Source organism: Hordeum vulgare, chromosome 1H (assembly GCF_904849725.1).
Source record: "Hordeum vulgare subsp. vulgare chromosome 1H, MorexV3_pseudomolecules_assembly, whole genome shotgun sequence".
NCBI lineage: Eukaryota > Viridiplantae > Streptophyta > Magnoliopsida > Poales > Poaceae > Hordeum > Hordeum vulgare.
This window is the reverse complement of record NC_058518.1, coordinates 417,391,030-417,416,036: the sequence shown is the minus strand read 5'-3', so window position 1 is coordinate 417,416,036 and position 25,007 is coordinate 417,391,030. Positions and strand designations below refer to the sequence as shown.

Genomic DNA, 25,007 nt, shown 5'->3' with positions numbered 1-25,007 from the left:
CACCTTCCCACTTGGAAACTCTTTCCACCTTGTGTTTTTTCCTTCTCAAACCTTATGGGCCTTAGTGGGAACTTATTCCAGCCCACTAGGGGCTGGTTTATCTCTTCCCATAGCCCATGAGACCCCTTGGGGCGTGACACCCCTCCCGATGGTCCCCGGCACCCCTCCCGGCACTCCCGGTACACTACCGATGAGCCTGAAACTTTTCCGGTAATGCACGAAAACCTTCCGGTAACCAAATGAGGTCATCCTATATATCAATCTTCGTTTCCGGACCATTCCGGAAACCCTCGTGACGTCCGTGATCTCATCCGGGACTCCGAACAACATTCGGTAACCAACCATATAACTCAAATACGCATAAAACAACGTCGAACCTTAAGTGTGCAGACCCTGCGGGTTCGAGAACTATGTAGACATGACCCGAGAGACTCCTCGGTCAATATCCAACAGCGGGACCTAGATGCCCATATTGGATCCTACATATTCTACGAAGATCTTATCGTTTGAACCTCAGTGCCAAGGATTCGTATAATCCCGTATGTCATTCCCTTTGTCCTTCGGTATGTTACTTGCCCGAGATTCGATCGTCAGTATCCGCATACCTATTTCAATCTCGTTTACCGGCAAGTCTCTTTACTCGTTCCGTAATACAAGATCCCGCAACTTACACTAAGTTACATTGCTTGCAAGGCTTGTGTGTGATGTTGTATTACCGAGTGGGCCCCGAGATACCTCTCCGTTCACACGGAGTGACAAATCCCAGTCTTGATCCATACTAACTCAACTAACACCTTCAGAGATACCTGTAGAGCATCTTTATAGTCACCCAGTTACGTTGCGACGTTTGATACACACAAAGCATTCCTCCGGTGTCAGTGAGTTATATGATCTCATGGTCATAGGAATAAATACTTGACACGCAGAAAACAGTAGCAACAAAATGACACGATCAACATGCTACGTCTATTAGTTTGGGTCTAGTCCATCACATGATTCTCCTAATGATGTGATCCCGTTATCAAGTGACAACACTTGCCTATGGCCAGGAAACCTTGACCATCTTTGATTAACGAGCTAGTCAACTAGAGGCTTACTAGGGACAGTGTTTTGTCTATGTATCCACACAAGTATTGTGTTTCCAATCAATACAATTATAGCATGGATAATAAACGATTATCATGAACTAAGAAATATAATAATAACTAATTTATTATTGCCTCTAGGGCATATTTCCAACAGAACTCTAGGTAGTCAGCTTCGCTGATCGAAGGATTTGTCTCCTTGATCTTCTCATAACTATCACCTTTTAGAATCCTTCTCTTCACCGAGGCTCTCCAAGTATCCAGGGTCGTGCTCATCTTCATGAGGGCGGTACTACCCTTGCTTTCGGCCCATCTTTGGTCCTCTCTGGCATGTTGAGCAGGGTACCAAGCAGACTCTCGCACATGTTCTTCGTGATATGCATGACATCAAGGCTGTGAGGCACACGGAGGATCTTCCAATACGGCAAGTCCCACAAAACAGACCTCGCTTTCCATACCTTCAGCAGCGGCTCTGGCGCCTTTCGCTTCTTTCCCGGCGGTGGGCACTCTTTCCAATTTTTCAACATCTCGTCTGTTTCCTCGCCGCTCCTCGTACGTGGGGGTCTTCGGTGTTCGGTTTCACCATCGAACAGATCCTTGCGTTTTCTCCATGCGTCATCGTTGTGAAGCCACCTTCAATGTCCCACGAACACGGTTTTCGAAGACCCGGGATCTCTATCTAGCTGGCGATACGTTGTGTCATCCATGCACCTAACACATGCACAAAATCTGTGGACCACCCGCCCCACGACATATCCGTAACCGAGATAGTCGTGCACCGTCGTGAGCAGTGCGGCTCTCATAGGGAAATATTGTTTTGCTGCGGCGTCCCACGTATTGGCTGGCGTTTTCCACAGCGTTTCTAGCTCCTCTTTCAGCAACCCAAGATATAGATTGATGTCGTTCTGTGGTTGTTTCGGCCCATCAATTAGCATACTCATGTGAATGTACTTCCTCTTCATGCACATCCAAGGGGGAAAGTTGTACATCCACACAAACACAGGCCAAGTGTTATGTGTGCTGCTCTGGCTGCCAAACGGATTGACTCCATCAGTGCTCGCGCCCAGCATGATGTTCCTTGGATCGTCCTTAAATTTTTTATTTATCTCCGGATCATTTCCGTCATCTTCTCGTTTCTTCTCCTTCCTATCTGCGTGCCAACGCAGGAGCTCTGCTTGCTTAGGGTCCGCGAAATACCGCTGCAGACGAGGAGTGATCGGAAAGTACCACACCACTTTTCGAGGAGCTTTCTTCCTCTTTTTGTATCGAGTGACGCCGCAGACCGGACATATGGTAGACTCCGCGTGCTTGTCCCGATAAATGATGCAATCGTTCATGCACACATGGTATTTCACGTGCGGTAAATCCAGAGGACACACGATTTTGTTCGCTTCCTCAAAACTGGTCGGGCACTTGTTCCCCTAGGGAAGACATTCCTGCCAGAATGACATGTTCTCGTCGAAGCATTTGTCGGTCATTTTATGTTTTACCTTCATCTCCAGAGCCATGAGCGTTACTTTCAGGCGGGTATCCTCGGGCATGCATCCTTCATACAATGGAGTAACCGCGTGTATCTCCAGTTGATCCAGCTTGGCTTTCTCTCGGGCGGCAGCTCTTCTGTTACCCGTCTGCTTGAGAAGCAACTCTTGAATATGAGGGTCCTGCAGCGAGCCCATCGATGGTCCATCATCCTCTGCTCCGGCATCTTCATCTTCATGATCATGCCCTTCATCTTCCTCATCATCATGTCCGGCATCTTCTACATGATGATTTTGTACTCCTGCATCTACTTCGTGATCATGTCGCCCGCCCTCGCTGTCTTGCTGCCCTTCATTATTTCTTGCCCGGCCCCCATGGATGACTTCATAATCATCTTCATCACCTTGCCATCGATAGCCATCCATGAAACCACGCACGAGCAGGTGGTCCCACACCTGGCTGGAATCTGGGTCCATAAGGCTCTTTATCTTGCATCTTCCACACGGGCATCTTATCTCCGTCTCGTTCTTTTGAAGCATCTCGGCCTTCGCGGATCTCAAAAATCTATTCACGATGCCTTCGGTCATCGTGTGGACCATGGTCGCCTGCGGGGTAGAGCAAAACGATATTTTAGAACCAAAAACAATTGGCATGACTTTGCCTAAAAATAGGACCAAAAAGATATGCATAGTGCCAAATTCTAGCCGAAACGGAAATGAATCAACATTCCGGCAAAATATTGGCAACTATCGCATTTCAAATACCGGTACCTGCAAACACAAACATATGCAACACCACAAACATACGCGTAGATCTAGGCCAAAGTGTGTACATTGGAGAGGGAGAAAAAAGTAGATCTAGAACATAAAGAGAGCTTTCCCTTACTTACCTATCAAAAAAGGAAATTTAACCACCTAATTTGGGTGAATCTATGGTGCAAATGAGGTGAGGAGGAGGAGGCAGCCGAGACTATTGCTTAATTGGTAGAGGTGGAGAGAATGAAGTGGGGAAAGTGAGTGTGTGGAAAAATATCTAGTGCTCGTAGGTTACCAATGGCGCACCACCGAGGCATGCGCCATTGGTAACTAGGGTTACTAATGGCGCACCACGGAGTGGTGCGCCATTACTAGTTAAAAAAACTATTGGTAGCGGTACTACCGCTATCCCTGGCGGTAGTACCGCTCGGATCATAGCGGTAGTATCGCTAGCCCTCGCGGTAGTACCACTCCCCTGGAGAAAGCCCTAAAAACCCTAGCAAAGCCATGTTAGATGGGCTCCTCGCGGTAGTACCGCTCCCCTGGAGTCAGCCCTAAAAACCCTAGCAAAGCCACGTTAGATGGGCTCCTGGCGGTAGTACCGCTCCCCCTGGCGGTAGTACCGCTCCCCTGGAGTCAGCCCTAAAAACCCTAGCAAATCCACGTTAGATGGGCTCCTGGCGGTAGTACCGCTCCACGTAGCGGTAGTACCGCTGGGGTCAGGTTACCAATGGTGCACCTGTTAGAAATGCGCCATTGATAAACAGTTTTACTAATGGCGCACCTGGGTGTGGTGCGCCATTACTAGTTTTGAAAAAAAAATTGAAAAAAAATATTAGTAGTGGCGCACCGTGGGTATGGTGCGCCATTACTAGTTAAAACTAGTAATGGCGCACTTTCCTGTGGTGCGCCACTACTAAGTTTGGCAAGGGGTGGGGGGCCAGGCCTAACTTACTAATGGCGCACCAGAGAGTAGGTGTGTCATTAGTAATATTGTTACTAATGGCGCACCATTATTTGGTGCGCCACTACTATATAGCACTGGCGCACCACATGCACGGTGCGTCACTAGTAGCCATATTAGCTATAGGCATTTTTCTAGTAGTGTTGAAGGTGCTCTGCATTAATGTTTTGCGGTCTGAGAAAGAGCTAGGGAGATACCATCTATTCGTACTGCTTCATGATTGTTTTGATTGAAGTGTTGACGTTCGAGACTTATTATTATTTGCTCGCTAGTTGATTATGCCATTGATATGAGTTTACCGTGAGAACTAGATGTCATTTGCTTATGTGGTTAGCTTGTGATCTTGCTGTAACTCTGGATATGAGTTAGACATAGTTGCAACAACAAGATCAAACAGAGTTCGTCAAAGTTTTTCTTTTGTCTCTTTCAGTTTGTCAACTGAATTGCTTGAGGACAAGCAAGACTTTAAGCTTGGGGGAGTTCATACGTCTCCGTCGTATGTACTTTCCGAACTCTTTTGCCCTTGTTTTGGACTCTAATTTGCATGATTTGAACGGAACTAACCCGGACTAACGCTGTTTTCAGCAAAATTGCCATGGTGTTGTTTTTGCGCAGAAATATTAGTTCTCGGAATGACCTGAAAATTTACGGAGAATTTTTCTGGAATTAATGAAAAATACTGGCGCAAGAATCAACGGAGTAAGTGGAGTCATGAGCCCACAAGCCCACCAGGCGCGACCCCCCTGTCGCGTCTGGCAGGCTTGTGCAGCCCATGACGCTCCATCGCCTCCAATCTCAGCTCTATTTAGTCCGTCTCGCCCGGAAAAAAATCAAGGAGAAGAGTTCATCGCGTTTTACGATACTGAGGCGCCACCACCTCCTGTTCTTCATCTGGAGGGCAGATCTGGAGTCCGTTTTGGGCTCCGGAGAGGGGAAATTGTCGCCATCGTCATCATCAACCTTCCTTCATCGCCAACTCCATAATGCTCTTCACTGTTCGTGAGTAATCTCATCGTAGGCTTGCTAGACGGTGATGGGTTGGATGAGATCTATCATGTAATCGAGTTAGTTTTGATGGGGATTGATCCCTAGTATCCACTATGTTCTGAGATTGATGTTGCTACTACTTTGTCATGCTTAATGCTTGTCACTAGGGCCCGAGTGCCATGATTTCAGATCTGAACCTATTATGTTGTCGCCAATATATGTGTGTTTTAGATCCTATCTTGCAAGTTGTAGTCACCTACTATGTGTTATGACCCGGCAACCCCGGAGTGACAATAGCCGGAACCACTCCCGGAGATGACCATAGTATGAGGAGTTCATGTATTCACCAAGTGTTAATGCGTTGGTCCGGTCTTTATTAAAAGGAGAACCTTAATATCCCGTAGTTTCCATTAGGACCCCGCTGCCACGGGAGGGATGGACAATAGATGTCATGCAAGTTCTTTTCCCTAAGCACGTATGACTATATACGGAATACATGCCTACATTAGATTGATGTACTGGAGCTAGTTACATATCTCTCCGTGTTATAACTGTTGCATGATGAATCACATCCGGCATAATCATACATCACCGATCCAATGCCTACGAGTCTTTTAATACTGGTCCTTGCTACGTTACTTTGCTGCTACTGCTGTCACTGCTGCTACTGTTACTCTGTTGGTACCGCTGTTACTTTGCTGCTACCGCTGTTACTTTGCTGCTACTGGTTACTGTTGCTACTGCTGCTATCACCCTACCTTGCTACTGATACTTTGCTGCAGACACTAAATCTTTCAGGTGTGGTTGAATTGACAACTCAACTGCTAATACTTGAGAATATTCTTTGGCTTCCCCTTGAGTCGAATCAATAAATTTGGGTTGAATACTCTACCTCGAAAACTGTTGCGATCCCCTATACTTATGTGTTATCAGTAGTGTTTGTTGTAGAGAGGTAGTGGGTTCGACCCCCACTACTCCCATTTTACTCTATGATTATTCCATGTTGTAGTGTGTCACTGACAGGTGGGTCCAGGGCCCACATGTCATGCTCTAGGGAACCCTGATGAGTATGACCAGTGGGTCCCTCCCTTGTTGTTTATATGTGTGTTGTTTTTATTGGTTTTGATGAATTTCCAAATCTGGAATATTCGAGAAGAGGGAATTGCCTAATCTGGCATATGCCAAATTTGGCAGGTTCAGGAACAGTTCTTGTTCTTGACACAGGTATAGTTTGATCCCGTGTAGTATTTCTTTTGTTGTTTGTGGTGTTTTTATGCATGCATATATAGCAGTATGATATATGGTTTTGGGGTAGAAAAACCCAAGGAATCCAATGTTGGCACTGGATTCCAGAGTTGAGCAGTTCTACACGAGTGTCACTTTGTGGTGAGGTGGCACATGTTTATGTGTGTAGGATTGTTTATGTGCATAATTAGGGGTTGTGCATCCATGCATCATATTGATTGTTGCATTATCAATTGCTGGTGTTTAATTGTTGCTTGTTTCTTTTGGGTAGCTACTGGGTTCGGAAATGAGTTCGAGGAGTCCGGTGAGTTCGTGCAGAAGATCAGGAACATTTCCACTCTGAAGAAATCACATGCAAGATGACCGTGACCTTGACATGGTTTCTAGCTTCATTATGCTTAGTTGATTCGTTTCTATCATTACGTCTCCGCTGCCTACCACATGATATATAGGCCATTAAACATTGCCATGAAACCTCAAACACCTCCCCTCCTAGCAAATATTGTTTGGCTAAGTTAGGCTTGCTCAACCACTAATTTATTAGCGTTGCTAGTTGTAGGTGCCAGCTGGTACATGTGATAACATGGGCAATTTTATATCATCTTAATTAAATGCTATTTAATTAATGCACCTATATACTTGGTAAATAGCGGAAGGCCTAGCCTTTTGCCGGGTGATTTGTTCTCCTGTTGCCGCCTTAGTTTCGGCTACCGGTGTTTTATTCCATAACTGAGCGCTCCTAACACGTTCGGGGTTGTTATGGGGACCCCGTTGATAAATCGTTTAGTGGTAAGACTTGTTTGGCAAGACCCAACTTTGGTGTTAATTTGCTAACAACTTAATAAAAATCATAGAGAATAGCTACCCCGAGGAATCTAATGACCCCCCCGGGCCAGTGCTACTCATGAGTGTTGGTCCAAACTAGAGCACTGCGCGGGGCCAACCCAGGGCAACTTGGGTGATTTCTATGAGGCCATCGTACGCGTCGCTTATCCGTAGTGTCCTGAGAACGAGATACACGGCTCCTATCAGGTTCGTCGAAACGTCGGGAGGTCTTGCTGGACTTGTCATACCTTAGCGATATATCTTGTGCATTGGGATTCCGATGAGACTTTGGGTCTTCTCAGAGTTGAGGTTTTCCTCTAAGGAATCCGACGAGATCACGAGATTCGTGGTCGAGGATTACTATGTGGTCTGTGGTAATTCGTGATGGATTAGTTGGATCACCCGTGCAGGGTTAAATCTTTCGGAAAGCCGTGCCGCGGTTATGTGGCAAACATGGATATTTTGTTAACATCTAGTTCTAGATAACTCAAAGTAACTTAAATAAAACCTGACAACTGTGTGCGTAGCCGTGACTGTTTCTTTCAGAGCTCCTTCACTGATCGAGAACACGGTGGGGTTATGAATGTCGTAAGTAGGTGTTCAGGATCACTTAGTGATGATTCTTAGATCTCGACCGTCTTTCGTAGACCATCATAACTTATTTCTATTCTACGTAAGTTAGCCATCATATATGCCTAGGATGCTGCAAACTCAAATATTTACCCCAACCTCACCTATTAACTTAGTTAGACTCGATACCAAGGTCATGAGATTGCGGAGTCCTCGCGGCTCACAGTTTACTACAACTACCCACAGGTATAGGTACTCCAGATGCAGACGTCCCCGAGGATACTCAGCTGAGGTGGGAGTTTGACGAGGCCAGTGGAAGGCTATATGTGACGTACCCCGAGGATTAGAGACGCTTGGTCGTGATCGTGTGCCTAGCAAGGCGGGATAGCATTGTTATGACATTTATCTTGTCCGTAGTCGGGCCCTGTCTTATGTATGAATAATGAATGCTTCTGTGGATTGTAATCTAGCATGTGGCGAGTGTAAGCCGAATCTTAATACTCATCTCTCTAGTTATGTAATGGCAATGCTATCCTACTTGCGATAAGCTTAGATGCGACCCTTTCCTCTTTTGAGACCTCGCCCCCAAATAAGGAAAGTGTCGCATCTTAGATGTGACAGGTGTGTACTAATAGCTATGTGTTCGATCTCTCTCTCTCTATATATATATATATCTATCTATCTATCTCATTTCTTGATGTATACCATCTTGATTGTATCACGAGCTTTATTAATAAAGTTGAATATTATGATGTTCATCCCCCTCTATCCTTTTTATGGTGACTTGAGTCTTTCTCTTTAAAGTTTCTTTAGGTTGGATAGAATACTTTGGATTTGAGATCACTTGATGCATGTCTTGTAATTAAGTTGTGGATACCCGGGTGACATTAGGGTAATGTTGACATAAAGGTTGAACGATAGTATCATATCGTGTTGCCGTAGTATGATCTCTAGGGCTATATGTGGCACTTTGGGGTGGTTCAATAGATTGATTGAAAACACAACTTTGAGGTGGTTTGCTACCTATGTGATTTCATCCTACTTTCTCCGGTAGAAATAAAAACATTGGAGTGATTCTTTACTACAAGTTGAGGGATTATCATGTAGTTTAATTATGTTAATGATGCTGACAGTTGGCACTTGTGAAAGTATGAACCCTAGAACTTCTTTTCAAGCACTGCAATACACTTTTTATCTACTTTTGTTACTTTCTACCTTTTTGTTTTTTTATTCAGATTATAAAAATATATTTCTACCATCCATATTACACATATATCACCCTCTCTTCGCCAAACTAGTGCACCTATACAATTGACACGTCTATCGTGTGTGTTGGGGACACAGAGATTTCTGGTGTTTGATTGCAGGGTTGCCCGAGAGAGAACCACCTTCATATGGCACCTCTCGCGGATTGATAAATCTTAGGTCATCCACTTAAAGGAAATTTGTTACTGTCCTACAAAACTATGTGTAGTGTCCAAGATGTGGTACTATCCTCATCCAGGCTCGAGAACCTTGATAGAGATAGAAGCGCATCTCGTTGTTTCATAAGAATGAATATCGTTATAAGTACATGCAAAAAAGTCTGGCATATGAAAGTCTGCTAATTAAGAAACGAAACTGGGTTTCTATTGGAAAAAAGTCTGGCATATGAAAGTCTGCTAGTATATACTCCCTCCTTTTTCAAATATAAGTTTTTTAGAGATTCCACTACGGATTATATACGAAATAAAATGAGTGAATCTATATTTTAAAGTATATTTATATACATCTATACGTAGTTTATAGTACAAGAATTATATTTAGAAACGGAGGGAGTATAAATTGATGACACTTAATTTGCAACAACCGCTTTGCCCGTAATGTTCTTACGAGCAGCAAAACTAAAGTTGACATAGTACAATACTACTTTCCCCTCCAACATCACCTAATTTAGTCAAGATACTCCGACAGAAGAAATCCAGGAGTATGTCATGGTCTATTCACGCGTAGATGCAAGTACATTGCCAATAATCCATAACTAAAGAAAGAACAATTAAGGACACACTAGTCAAAAGGCATGAGGCAATTAGGCATACACAATGACTTTCCTAGGACAAGAAAATAGTCCATTGCTCATTTGCACTAGAGCTCTTGAAGTTCAGTTAACTTGCTGAGCCAACAGCACCACTCAAGCTTATCTTACATCCCCGAATAATGTGGTCAACTCAACCTTATCCCCGAGGAAAGATTACTAAACAAGAGGGCAGCATAGCCTTAATTAATTAGATTAATTAATCAAGAGTGTCTTGTGGAGGTCCTAGATGCCCTTGTTTTTGCAAGTTGTTTAGGTGAGTCTACTCCATGGTCGTCAGATGAAGTGAGCTGCTTCTGCTTGGAGACTAATGGCAGAGTTGTGATGCTGCATCTTTTCCTACTAACTTAAGTTCCATCTGGGATCCGCTCAGTCCCAAGTTGGCCATGCAGAAGGTTGGGCATGCGATATTTTTCTTCCCCATTGATCGTTGTTGTTGTGCTGGCAAGATACATGCCAGTATACTACTACGGCCACTGAAGCTGCAACAACTTCATACACTTGGTCAAAAGCGTACCTCTCCCACGCTTAATGCCTGGACCTGCTTCGCTCTGACCAGATAGAAGATTCAGACCAGATGGTATGCAGAACAAGTGTACATGCTTCCAAGTGACGACCCCTGCTTGATCAAACAGTACTACAGACAGTGTGGCTCAGCTCTAGCAAGTGCGCAGCTACTAGAACAGTTATTTGTTTTTCACTTTTTTTGCTGGCTGGTGGAGGATTGGAAGTTTGATAACTTTTACTTGTATCTTGATCAGAACACAACAAGAACCCACTCTAAGACCAACCACCCCAAGATGCAATGCAATGCAATGACCATTTGTTTTGTCCGGCAAAAAAGGAGAACATAATTACATAAACCACACAAGGTCAATGATCTACTAACATAAACACAAAGTTGCATGCTCCATACACAATATTCTAACACTGCCTCCCATGATCACATACGTGTGCAAAAGAGAAGGAATTTTTAAGCCCAGTATGATTGCATACGCAAGAATTGACATGACGGAAAGTGGCTATTTCTATTGTATTGTTCTTGAGGGTCAAAATGGATGACACCAGCCAGAAGGATGCGGCTGCATTGTCAGTTACAACTGCCCATGGACTTTTTGGCAGGTCAGCCTAGTAGTATGTACCTGCTTTCCACCATGGTCCAGCCAGCCGAAGTTAGGGTTCTTGACTTGAGAGGAGGGAAGTACAGAAATAACTGCATGTAGGACTTGGACTGGTCTAGAGTCACAAGCTTGAATTGTTATCTCTTTACGCGGCATATGGATTGTAGAGTACACTTGTCCTTCCCATGTATTGGTAGGTGTACATTATTGGTGACGCTATGCACTTCTCTCTCCCATGTTACTTTTGATTGTAATGTTCGTGCTTTTTTCTAGAGTATATGGAGATTCCATAGTAGTAACTTGGTTTCATTTGATCTGTAGTTTCATGTAGGATCAAGAGTGTTTTTTTGCAGAGGTAACACGATAACTTTATGATATCACAATGCTGTGGAATTATTATTTTTGGATAAAGGATAGATTTTATTGACTCAAAATAAAGTATCAAGTGAATACAAACACAATAAAAACATATCCATCCTGTGCATAGATATTATGCACATAACCAACAACAATGCATAACCATCAAAGACCAGATTCACAGTGGTGAGAAGGAAGGGGTTGGGGTGGCCGCACAAGGGTCTCCCTGTGGTATTGCCCAAAAGGAGCGACAGAGGGGGTAGTTTTCCTTTTTTTTCTTTTGAACACGGTACAGACTCAATTGTTTATATAAAGACGCATATATTCATCCTTGTGAACCCACGCGCATACATACCCTATCCCTATAAGCATCTTCGAGAGATTGAGCCGGCATATCATCTTAAGATTTACGAAGTCATCAAAGTGAAGGGGTAGTTTGGCATGCAGACATCACTTGATCACTTGATCGAGGATCTAACCCCTTGCACTTTAAGAGGACCCATGGTTGATTTCACCTTTCATTCACTGAGCTAGGGTTGCGTCAAGGATTTATCCAAAATGGATGATTAGCAGTTATACTCATGCATATCCCCTTGCGAGTCGGCGATTCTCAAGGATGCTTGAAGACAAGCAGGAAATGAGGAGATTGCATTTCATTCTTATCCCTGGGTGCGCGTGTTCCGTTGATGCGGTCAAGTGGTCACCCGCTAAACCCTACATCCTATTTCTAGTTGTAAATGTAATTACGTTCACAGGAGCTGGTTTTCAACGTACAGGTGGTGGTACACCGTACACCAGCCTCGTCTGCTGAACTGTGTTGTGCACCGGCTATGTGGCTACGGAGATATTCTGCACGGAGAGCATAGGTGGCCGGCCAAGGTAACAACAAAAGGGGTTCCAAAGTAGGAGTACACGAGAAGAGCCGGCAGGTGTCATGTCATGAGCAGCGCATATCACCATCAAGTCAAACCATACCCGTATATTCTATAAACCCCTCTCATCCGCTCCTATAAATCCCTCCCGCGCATACCACATCACCCAACCAAACCAACTCAACTCAACCGACTGACTCATACACAACCCAAGGCATCGCAAGGCAACACACACACACACACACACACACACAGAGGAGAAGAGATGGGGAGGGCGCCGTGCTGTGACAAGGCGACGGTGAAGAGGGGGCCATGGTCACCGGAGGAGGATGCGATGCTCAAGGCCTACATTGAGGAGCGTGGCACCGGCAACAACTGGATTGCACTGCCACACAAGATTGGTAATTATCTTCCCAGCTATTCATCATCCATGCATCTCAGCTTTGCTCGGCTTGATCTCATCTCGGAAGATCATTAGATTTGTCAGGCATTTCTGAATTATCAATCATTGGTGATTAACTAAGCTTGTATATATGCGCAGGGCTGAAGAGATGCGGCAAGAGCTGCAGGCTGAGGTGGCTGAACTACCTGAGGCCTAACATAAAGCACGGGGACTTCACCCCAGAGGAGGACAGCACCATCTGCAAGCTCTACATTAGCATCGGAAGCAGGTACATACATACACAAGCAAGCCGACTAACCCACTAAGTAATGTCTCCCCACAAACCACAACACAAATGTGTGTGCTAATCCAGTGTGCCATAATGAACCAACCAGGTGGTCAATCATCGCCGCACAGCTGCCAGGAAGGACCGACAACGACGTCAAGAACTACTGGAACACCAAGCTCAAGAAGAGGCTCCTCGGCGGCCGCCGCAAGGACCGCGGCACAGGCACGCAGCAACACCGCCAGGGCGAGCTGGACGGCGCAAACAACGACGGCGAGCAGCAGCCGCTGAGCGCGTCGGCCATGGAGAGGATCCAGCTCTGCATGCAGCTGCAGGAAATGCAGAACCCCCTCAGCAGCATCAGCAACCCCTTGCACCTGTGGCAGCCTAGCAGCCATCATCAGATGGCCGCCACGGCCCACAGCAACAGCAACAGCAGCCGCAGCAGCAGCTTCGATGTAACAGTAGCTGCTGAGCAGGGACAGTCCAGCTCTCTGAACGATCAGCACCTCGGCGGACAGCAGCAGCTTGAGACGAGAGCCACCGCGGACGGCCTGGCCTCGCCGTCGAGCGCGGGCAACTCCAACATCGTAACCATCGAAGCCGAGCTTCAGGAACTTATCTACAGCGCGGCGGCGACGACGACCGTCACGCAGCAAGGGGACGTGGACTGGTGGAGCTATGACCAGGGCAAGTCCCCTGTGAACTGCTGGGACTTCACCCCTGAAACCAGCTCGGTTCTTCAGGACTACGCAGCTGAGGTGTATGACATGTGAAGAGGACCAAGTTATTTAGGGGTGGTAACTAATAGGGATTTGTCTAGGCTTGGATCTTGTAAAAGTCCAAAAGAAACTGTAATCAACTTCTTGTAAGAAATATGTAGTAGTAAGCTGTAAGGCATAATAAATAAATAAAGCTACTCCCTTCGTCCCAAAATAACTGTCTTAAGCTTAGTATTGTGAAAAAGCTAGATTAACCGTATGCCTAGCAGGGACGGGATGCGTGTTAATATATAGCACAAGATATACAAGTTTGTTATGCCGAAGGATTGATCTCCAAGTCATATCTCTTCGGCATATATGGTTTGAACTAACTTATCTCTAAGTCTAAGTTATCTGTATACGGTTTATACAATACCGTAGATTACAACTTCCAACACTCCCCCTCAATCAAAACTATCTAAGTTAAGATTGTGTCTAAATGAAGCTAGTTGTTGTGCTGTTAATGGTTTAGTGAAACCATCTGCCACTTGATCTCCAGTGGGTACAAACCGAATATTTAACTGCTTGCTGGCTACTCTTTCACGAACAAAGTGATAGTCAATCTCGATATGCTTAGTTCTGGCATGAAAGATATGATTAGTAGATAGGTACGTGGCACCAAGATTATCACACCAAAGAGATGCTGATGATGGATGTGAGACACCCAATTCTGTCAACATATTCTGCACCCATATGATCTCAGCAGTAGCATTTGCTAGTGCTTTATACTCAGCTTCTGTGCTTGACCTAGATACAGTAGCTTGCTTGCGAGCACTCCAGGAAACTAAATTGCTGCCCAAGAAAACTGCAAATCCCCCTGTTGATCTCTTGTCATCAGGGCATCCTGCCCAGTCTGCATCAGAGAAGGCACTGACTAGCATTGAGTCTGACTTACCAAGATTAAGCCCATGGCCCTTGGTTGCTTGAAGATACCGAAGTATTCTTTTGACAGCTGCAAAGTGTACACTGGTTGGAGCATGTAAGAACTGACATACTTTATTCACTGAGTATGAGATATCTGGCCTAGTCAATGTTAAGTATTGTAGGGCTCCTACAATACTTCTGTATTTGGTAGCATCTTCGGGCACAAGTACCTTCCCAGAATAAAGGGACATTTTTTCAGAAGTTGACAAAGGAGTAGGAGATGGCTTACAATTCTTCATGCCTGCTCTCTGGAGTATATCCTGCACATATTTCTCATGTGATAGCACAATGCCATTTGTCACATGTTTTACCTCAATGCCAAGGAAGTAGTGGAGATCACCAAGATCTTTGAGAGCAAAATCCATGCGCAAATCCTTGAGAAGAGCTTCAACAGCTTGAGAGCATGAACTGGTGACAATTATATCATCAACATAAATGAGCATATAAATAGTGACTCCTTTCCTATGATAAAAGAATAATGAAGTGTCACCCTTTGAGGGCATAAAACCCAAAGACTGCAATTTGGAGGACAGCCTATAGTACCAAGCTCTTGGTGCTTGTTTGAGACCAAACAATGCCTTGTCAAGTCTGCAAACATGTTGTGGTAACTGTGAATTCTCATATCCAGAAGGTTGCCTCATAAACACTTCCTCTTCCAGAACACCGCGTTCTTCACATCTAATTGTCGTATGCACCAGTTTCTAGATACTGCTACTGAAAGAATAATTCTAATAGTGGCAGCTTTTACTACATGACTGAAAGTGTCCTCATAGTCAAGCCCGTACCTTTGCTTAATGTTGCGGAACGTCGCAAGGGAAACAAAAAATTTCCTACGCGCACGAAGACCTATCATGGTGATGTCCATCTACGAGAGGGGATGAGTGATCTACGTACCCTTGTAGATCGTACAGCGGAAGCGTTAGAGAACGCGGTTGATGTAGTGGAACGTCCTCACGTCCCTCGATCCGCCCCGCGAACAATCCCGCAATCAGTCCCACGATCTAGTACCGAACGGACGGCACCTCCGCGTTCAGCACACGTACAACTCGACGATGATCTCGGCCTTCTTGATCCAGCAAGAGAGACGGAGAGGTAGAAGAGTTCACCGGCAGCGTGACGGCGCTCCGGAGGTTGGTGATGATCTTGTCTCAGCAGGGCTCCGCCCGAGCTCCGCAGAAATGCGATCTAGAGGAAAAACTATGGAGGTATGTGGTCGGGCAGCCGTGAGAAAGTCGTCTCAAATCAGCCCTAATTGCTCCATATATATAGGAGGAGGGAGGGGGGACCTTGCCTTGGGGTCCAAGGACCCCCAAGGAGTCGGCTGAGCCAAGGGGGGGAGGACTCCCCCCCCAAACCGAGTTGGACTTGGTTTGGTGGGAGGAGTCCCCTTCCCTTCCCACTTCCTCCCTCTTTTTTTTTTTCTTTTCCTTTGATTTCTTATCCTTGGCGCATAGGCCCCCTTGGGGCTGTCCCACCAGCCCACTAAGGGCTGGTGTGTCTCCCCAAAGCCTATGGGCTTCCCCGGGGTGGGTTGCCCCCCCCCCCCCCCTGGTGAACTCCCGGAACCCATTCGTCATTCCCGGTACATTCCCGGTAACTCCGAAAACCTTCCGGTAATCAAATGAGGTCATCCTATATATCAATCTTCGTTTCCGGACCATTCCGGAAACCCTCGTGACGTCCGTGATCTCATCCGGGACTCCGAACAACATTCGGTAACCAACCATATAACTCAAATACGCATAAAACAACGTCGAACCTTAAGTGTGCAGACCCTGCGGGTTCGAGAACTATGTAGACATGACCCGAGAGACTCCTCGGTCAATATCCAATAGCGGGACCTGGATGCCCATATTGGATCCTACATATTCTACGAAGATCTTATCGTTTGAACCTCAGTGCCAAGGATTCGTATAATCCCGTATGTCATTCCCTTTGTCCTTCGGTATGTTACTTGCCCGAGATTCAATCGTCAGTATCCGCATACCTATTTCAATCTCGTTTACCGGCAAGTCTCTTTACTCGTTCCGTAATACAAGATCCCGCAACTTACACTAAGTTACATTGCTTGCAAGGCTTGTGTGTGATGTTGTATTACCGAGTGGGCCCCGAGATACCTCTCCGTCATACGGAGTGACAAATCCCAGTCTTGATCCATACTAACTCAACTAACACCTTCGGAGATACCTGTAGAGCATCTTTATAGTCACCCAGTTACGTTGCGACGTTTGATACACACAAAGCATTCCTCCGGTGTCAGTGAGTTATATGATCTCATGGTCATAGGAATAAATACTTGACACGCAGAAAACAGTAGCAACAAAATGACACGATCAACATGCTACGTCTATTAGTTTGGGTCTAGTCCATCACGTGATTCTCCCAATGACGTGATCCAGTTATCAAGCAACAACACCTTGTTCATAATCAGAAGACACTGACTATCATCGATCAACTGGCTAGCCAACTAGAGGCATGCTAGGGACGGTGTTTTGTCTATGTATCCACACATGTAAATGAGTCTTCATTCAATACAATTATAGCATGGATAATAAACTATTATCTTGATACAGGAATTATAATAATAACTATACATTTATTATTGCCTCTAGGGCATAATTCCAACACTTAAGCCCTTTTGCAACCAACCGAGCCTTGTACCTGTCAATGGTGCCATCAGACTTCCTTTTAACTTTATAGACCCATTTGCAGCCAATAACATTTCTGCCCTTCACAGGAGGAACAAGTTGCCACGTGTTGTTCTCCATAAGAGCATAATACTCCTCATCCATAGCAGCTTTCCATTTTGACTCACTAAGAGCCTCATCCAGAGTTTGTGGTTCACCTGTAGAACAGAAAGAACCCCAACGTACGCAACCATCTTTATAAACCTTAGGATTAATAATGCCACTACGAGACCTAGTTTGGAGTCGATCAGGTGGTGGAGGCGGTGGTCGAGAGAGTTCCTGTTGGAGAGGATTGTGATGCACGGGAGAGGCATCGGTTGCACCATCCGCAGAAAATACGCCATGCAGATCAGTCGCAGGGCCGCCACGTGGAAGCTCCGGAGTGGATTCATGGGGGCGACCAGTGGCGGGAGAGGCACGCGGGGACAGTGCATGCGGCTCGTCCGTCCCGCCCGACGCTGGCGCGGGGGGCGGGGAAGATTCGCCTGCCGAGGGCCCGGCCGACCCGCCAGGTGCTCGCGCGTGGCCCGAAGAGGACTCGCCCGACCAGCCTGGCGATGGCGCTGATCCCGGGGGGGGATTCGACTGGGGGCCGTTGCAGCGCGTGACTCCGAGGCTGATTCTGCACCAGAATCAGCATCGGGATCTGCACCAGGATTTGTTGCGCCGCTGGACCTGGTTGCTGCATAAAATCAAGGCCATTCTCTACGATTTCTTCTTCTGAATTTTCTTGCACACTTGCACCAGGGTTATGAGATATATACATATGATCAAACTCTACTCCTCCCCCTGGTAAAGGACCGGACATAGGAAGAAGGTTGGGCAGAAGAAGAATGAGCTCCTTGCGGAGTTGAGCACCGGCATTTGGGTGTAAGGTAGCAAAAGGGAAAATGTGCTCATCAAAGACCACATCGCGAGAAATATAAACACGGCCAGAGGAGACATCAAGGCACTTGTACCCTTTGTGGAGATTGCTGTACCCTATGAATACGCACTGTTTTGAACGAAATTCGAGCTTGTGTTTGTTGAAAGGCCGAAGATTTGGCCATACCGCACAACCAAAAATGCGAAGAAAATCATAGTTTGGTTTAATATCAAACAAGCGTTCTAGTGGAGTTTGGTGGTGGATGACTCGACTAGGGACACGGTTGATAAGATAAACCGCGGTAAGAAACGCTTCATCCCAAAATTTCAATGGCATAGAGGCATGAGCGAGTAGGGACAAGCCAACCTCGACAATATGGCGATGTTTGCGCTCGGCAGATCCGTTCTGTTGATGAGCATGAGGGTAGGAGACATGGTGGGAGATACCAATGCGCTCAAAAAAGGAGTTAAGCTTTTGGTACTCACCTCCCCAATCGGTTTGCATAGACAAGATCTTGCGTTTAAAGAGGTGTTCAACAAGCTGTTGAAAGAGATGAAACTTCTCAAAAACATCAGACTTATTTTTGAGTAAATAGATCCAAGAAAATTTACTGAAATCGTCAATAAAGCTCACAAAGTATTTTTGTCTACCAACCGAGATTGGGCCAGGACCCCATACATCCGAAAACACAAGTTCTAAAGGAAACTTTGATTCACTAGTTGATCGAGGGTAGGGAAGTTGATGGCTTTTTGCCATCTGACAAGCATCACAAACAGAGTGATGATCCCTTTTATTTGAAACAGGAAGTTTAAAATCTCGAAGAATTCTTTGGACTATTGGTAAAGAAGGATGCCGTAGACGCCTATGCCATCGAGATGTAGATGGTGTTGTGACGCCTAGTGCTTGATGCTGTAGGGAGACATCCTGGCGACCCGAGACAGGGAACAGGTCGCCTTTACTCTTGCCTTGGAAGATTGTTCTCCGGTTGGCTCGATCCTTGACAAAGAAAATTTTAGGGTAAATCTCAAGGAAAGCATAATTGTCTTTTATAAGCTTATACCCAGATAGAAGACTCTGATCAGATTTTGGAGCATGAAGGATATCTTGAAGTTCAAGAGATCCATGGGGGTGCTAAGAGTAGAATGACCAATATGCGCTATATCCATACCTTGACCACTTGCCGTGTGGATTTGCTCTGTACCGGTGTAGCGATCGCGGACAACAAGTTTTTCAAGCTCGCCTGTCACATGATCTGTTGCTCCCGTGTCGAGGTACCAATTTGTGTCCACCCCATAGGAGTGCACAGCATTGGCAGACCGATTTCCTCCTCCACCACTACCAGCAGAATTGCGGACGTTGTTGTTGAAGCTTCGATCAAAACGCTGCTTGCAGCGCCACGCACCGTGCCCCATCTCCTTGCAGATTTGGCACATCTCCTGGACACGGTCACCACGGTTACCGCCTCCTTGACGTGGCGCCCCGCCTGGGCCGCCGTTGTTTGCAGAGTTGTCGTGGTAGCGTCCCCCGGTGTAGTTGTTGTTGTAGCCCCGGGGACCGCCGCCACCGTTATTCCCACCAGGGTTGCCGCGGCCACCGCGGCCACCACCGCGGGAGGCATGATTTGCAGAGTGATTGGATGGGAAAGAAGCGTGTTGTGCTGCTATGCAGGATTTAGCGGCGAGTAGCAGGGAGAAGAGCTCACCAAGGCCAATCGGCTGATCCGTTGCAGTACGTGTGGAGATCGCCGACACAAACCCATTGTAGTCGGGCTCATGAAGGAGACCTTGCAGGATGTGGGACACCACATCATCCTCGTCCAGAGGCTTGCCGACAGCAGCTAGCTCGTCGGCGATGCTCATCATCTTGGTGTAGTATGCGGCGGCTGTCAGATCTCCCTTGCGCGTGTGCTCGATGGCCGAGCGAAGCTGGATCACCCTAGCCCTAGACTGCGAGGCAAAACTCTGCAGCAAGGCTTTCCAGATGCCGGCGGACGTGGTGATCAGGAAGGTAAGGACCTGTTGATCTTGCGTCACCCATATCACATGGTCAGGGTTTGGAGACTCCGTTGCTTCCTTCTTCCCGGAGACCTCCTTCTCCACGATGAGCACAGCCGGTGGTTCCTGGATCGAGCCATCCAGGTAGCCCATCATGCCGACTGCTTTGACGTGCGGCAGGACTTGCGCGCGCCTCACCAGGAAGTTCTCTCGAGTCAACTTCTCAGAGATGGTGTGGCCGAGGGATGCTAGGGAGGGTGCGGCCATTGCGACAGTGGAGGAGGAGCTGGACATGGTTTAGATGCGATAGGAAGAGGTGGCTCTGAATACCATGTGGAAAAGCTAGATTAACCGTATGTCTAGCAGGGACGGGATGCGTGTTAATATATAGCACAAAATATACAAGTTTGTTATGCCGAAGGATTGATCTCCAAGTCATATCTCTTCGGCATATATGGTTTGAACTAACTTATCTCTAAGTCTAAGTTATCTCTATACGGTTTATACAATACCGTAGATTACAACTTCCAACAAATACAACTTTGTACTAGAGCTAGTATAAAGTACCAACGAACAAATGTAACTTGGCACCATTCTATCCAGAGAACAGATAAGAGAAACATAAGTCAGTTGCAAGGCTTGTAGTGTAGTACACAAATCAGGAAACTCTGAAATCATTGACTCCGGACTGAAAGTAACGCTCCTTTCGACAATATTCTGCTGAACCACGGTTGTTGCTATCCATCGTCAGTGGGATATGTGAATCTTCATACTGTCACATGAACGGGAAACCAAGATGAACTGTATTCTTTTAGAAAGAAGGCCTAGGGCCGGCGTTAAATAAATGACGCCTTGAGAAACAGGAAACGGCGAAAGATACAGGATACATGACGTTGCATGATCAGCTTACAAGACACTCAAACAAGAAAACCAAAAATGAAACAAGAAGCGCAACTTGTTCGTCAGGGTCCTCATCCACCAAGTTGCCACACCAATGGAGCGGACAAGAGTGAGGAACACGGAATGAGCATAACAAAGGAGGTGGGAGCACACCGTTGTCTACAATGGGGTAGCTGGACCAAATCGTGCTGACTTCCGTCTCCGCCGCTGAAGAGGGCCTTCTGCCCTCTCGCCCTGGCTTGAAAGGCGCCGCACCGCGAGCAGTCAGATTCGCTCACCCAAGAGCTCGAGCTGAAGCAAACGACATGGTCACCAAGGAGCAGAAACCAAGCATGACCGCCTAACCATGTTGAGTTCGCCATAAGGTCAACACCGCCGCCATCCATGGAAAACCACTTAGGCTGATGTAGGAAATCATTGTGGAGCACCAGAAGGAGCGATAGCGAAGGAGGGGCACCGGCAGAGCAAAGTCCCAAGACACCGTCGAATACCCGCCACCGACAACCTGGCACACTCGCAACCTATTGTCCCACTCGGTGCCTCCAAGAAGGGGACAATGTTAGGGTGTTGCAGCTGCCAAATCCAGAAATGACTAGGGTTTCACTCGGGAAGAAGGGATGAAGAGGGGAAGGGGTCCTCGACAACACCTCCAAGAAGGGGACCAACATCCACGAAAGTCACCATCGCCGTGGCCGTCCATGAGCTAGGGATTTTTCCCGGAACCCTAACCACCATTGTAGACACGCCACTCCGGATCCGGTGACCAGAGACCATGAAGAACTAGATCGATACCGCTAGCCCCCGTTATCCATTGGCCACCCTCCGCAAGGCAATGCCGCCCACTAGGGCCGAGGACGCTGCCTCGGATTCAACAGGTCAACCTCAGTTGAAGCACACACACAAGGTTTTTCCTTTTCAAAAAGAGGGTAATAACCCCAGGCTTTGCATCGATTGATGCACACAGAAGTGGAGCATCATTCATCAACTCATGGTACAAAAGAAAGCATCACAAATAGGAATCCGGATCCAAACCATCCTACAGCAGGAATTGACAATATCTGATCAACAGCTAATAGTACTACAAAAAGAATGGAATGCCATCGCATGGTTCACTGTTCCACATGAACAGATATGTAGCACAGCGGATGCTGATTAGATTCATTAAAATGCAGTTTTTAGCGCCTACCTCAATAAAAGTTGCAAAACTCCTTGTCCCAAGAACTGTCTTATTCTAAGCATGCTTACATTGTTTCGATGTTTCCCAACAAAATGAGCAGGAAGAATTAGCAACATAATACTACGTATTTATCAAAGCACATTTACTTCTTTTCTGCACATGCAGCTTTTGCCTAATTTCTTGCAATTATAATTGACATGGTTCAGGTGGGTTGCCCCCAAAAAACCCAACATAATCAAGGGACATTTCCCTCTTTGATGCAAATATGCACATCAAGTCACTTGAACCATAAATGTGCTTTGATCGTTGCTGCTCCTGGGGTATACACAAATAGTTAGGTACAATTTTTAGAATAAGCACACACATATTTAACGATTATCTAACAAAGCTGCATGGTTCCTAGTTAATAATGAAAGTTTGCCCTCAGTTACATCTATTTAACAATCTGATGTCAAAATCACATTTCTCCGTACTTCATGGGTATACACAAAACTTTAAAGGGCTATACAGACGCTACATCTTGAAATAATTCGATCAACCTGTGCCCTAGAAAATAAACCAGCAAAAGTTGCAGGTAGAATGCTCCTCAATGAGGATAGTCTTCACTCGGACTTTTGCAGCCATCCAAGCTGTGTAGAGAAAAATCTGTTAGATATATACATGAGGGCTTGGGATAATCTAGTTTTTTCATCCGTAGCAATGCACAACTTATTTAGCGAATATATACAAGAGCAAGTCCTGAAAGAGAAGACAACATTAAACATATACCTTCCATGCATACATCAGGAAAAAGGCGACCGTATCTGCTGACCAGACAACCGCAAATGATTTCACGAAGAATGGGATGATCACGTTGATCAAAGGGACCAGGATGAACAAATAATTCAGAGCCTCTTTCTCCTTGTTTGAGCAGTCACGGGCCCGCAGAGAAGGTATAGCTACAGAAGTATGATATGATCGGTTACTATGTTGCAGAAAAGGTTTCGGTGCATTAGTACTGAATCAAAAAAAACATATTCTCAATAATTTAGACATATCGTTTCAATTTGTTGCAACATCAGCTCAAGGCTGCCTGCCTGTGTTCATTCTGCTGGTTAATAACCATTTATAAATTTCTAGTGAACTACATATACAAGAATACAAGATACATCCTTCGCACGAAACAAAGACCACAATAGCTATATGTAAGTATTTGGGTCTGTCGATTTTCACGTGAAGGAAGGAACAGTCGGAGGGAAGGAAGGAGCTCGCCGGAGGGAAGAAGGAGCTTTTCGGAGAAGACCCCGCTATCTATCTTAGGGTGGGGTGGGGGGGGGGGGAGGTGGTCACGGGAGCGAGCCGGGCGGCGGAAGCAGATTCTAAATTCAGTGTGCTGTCCCCTAGCCATTCCCAACAAAGATGTACGAGATACATCATGTTCCTATTTGCAAAGCATGCCAAGAACAGATCATAACCTAGACATGGTTCTTAAAGGACATTGCTGCCAACGGTAGCAACAAAATTCTTAGCAATTGAACAGCAGTAAACAGTAAACACGACATATTCACTTCATCAAGAAATAAGCACCAAAAATCATCCTCGACAAGGAACAAACTTGCTGGAAAACACATGTCTTACTTACTGAACATCCAGATAGACCACATCCCCATGAGCCTCCAAATGTCCGGCTCGCTGGAGGGGAAGACGAGGTTGAAGGAAAGGGCGCCGCCGGCAAGCATGGACGCGTACGCCTGGACCTCAAAGATGGTGTACAGAGTGGAACCGGGCACAGCGGGGTTCTTGCTTTTCGTGGACGCCCTCGGCGCAAACGTCGCCGCGGTCTTCTGAACTGCCTGCTCAAGGAGGACCCCAACCGTATATCAGATAAAGCTTGACAATTTATCTCGGCAGAACTGCAAATGGGTTCAGGGCTTTAGCAAATCAAACCTTCTTGAGCTCCTTCTCGATCCTAGGATCGACGACGGGCTGCTGCTTCTCCGCCGCCGGCTCGGCCGAGGCACCGCGCTGCCCGCCGGCGCCGACGCCTGCGTCCCCTTCCGTTACAGCGCCGGCGACAGCGCCGTCAGAGCCATCCGAGGCTGCGCGCGCTAAACTGGTCCGCCGCCTCCTGGTCCTGCTCCGGCCCGCGCTTGTACGGAGGGAGGCCGCCGGCAACCGCAGCGCGGATGCCACCGACGGGAACGCGCAGCCGCCGCTGAGCGCATTATTTAACAAAGGATTCATCGTTGTTGAGATTCTTTTTTTTTTTCGGGGGAAGGAGGGCAGGGGTGGCGAAGGGATGGGGAACGGAAGGTCCTCCCGCGTTCACCTTCTGGCCGTGGTCGCCCCACGAACACCGTGGTACTTCCACCCGTTGGCTTCATGCCTTCATGCTTTTCACAACGGTTTTTAGGCCAAAAACTTGTAGTAATTGCTTTTCAATTGGGAAAAGATTAGGCCGATCGCCGCGTCCGTCCTCCGTCTCCATGGTCGTTCCATCGTGTGGCTCGTCTCGGTGGAAGGACGAGCGCATTTGAATTTTTTTCATGACACATTAATTTCTAAACAACAAACTAGTTACAGCTGCATTCCTGAACAACGGCCGCGTTGCAGAAATAATTTTTAAAATAACGACCGCCTTGAAGAAACAATGACCGTGTTGCAGAAACTTATGTTACAAAAATTACGACATGTTACGAAAATTACAATATATTCGGA

The 25,007-nt window shown here is 46.4% G+C and overlaps 2 protein-coding genes across 3 annotated transcripts; one reads left to right on the top strand and one right to left on the bottom strand.

Annotated features, from left to right (window-relative positions):
• Positions 1-12,518: 12,518 nt before the first annotated feature.
• Positions 12,519-13,921, top strand: LOC123412556 (transcription factor MYB36-like). The gene is made up of 3 exons (XM_045105508.1): positions 12,519-12,735; positions 12,876-13,005; positions 13,112-13,921. The coding sequence occupies exons 1-3, from the start codon at positions 12,600-12,602 to the stop codon at positions 13,776-13,778; spliced, it is 933 nt and encodes a 310-aa protein (XP_044961443.1). The 5' UTR covers positions 12,519-12,599; the 3' UTR covers positions 13,779-13,921.
• An 8,666-nt stretch (positions 13,922-22,587) lies between these two features.
• LOC123441607 (protein RESISTANCE TO PHYTOPHTHORA 1, chloroplastic) lies at positions 22,588-24,665 on the bottom strand. 2 transcript variants are annotated; one of them, XM_045117964.1, is made up of 4 exons: positions 24,237-24,659; positions 23,932-24,142; positions 23,079-23,248; positions 22,588-22,939 (listed from the first exon to the last, which is right to left on the bottom strand). In XM_045117964.1, the coding sequence occupies exons 1-4, from the start codon at positions 24,531-24,533 to the stop codon at positions 22,913-22,915; spliced, it is 705 nt and encodes a 234-aa protein (XP_044973899.1). In that variant the 5' UTR covers positions 24,534-24,659; the 3' UTR covers positions 22,588-22,912. The 2 variants fall into 2 exon arrangements, with proteins under 2 accessions (XP_044973899.1, XP_044973904.1); XM_045117969.1 differs by lacking the exon at positions 23,079-23,248 and having other exon boundaries at positions 24,237-24,665.
• Between the last annotated feature and the right edge of the window lie 342 nt (positions 24,666-25,007).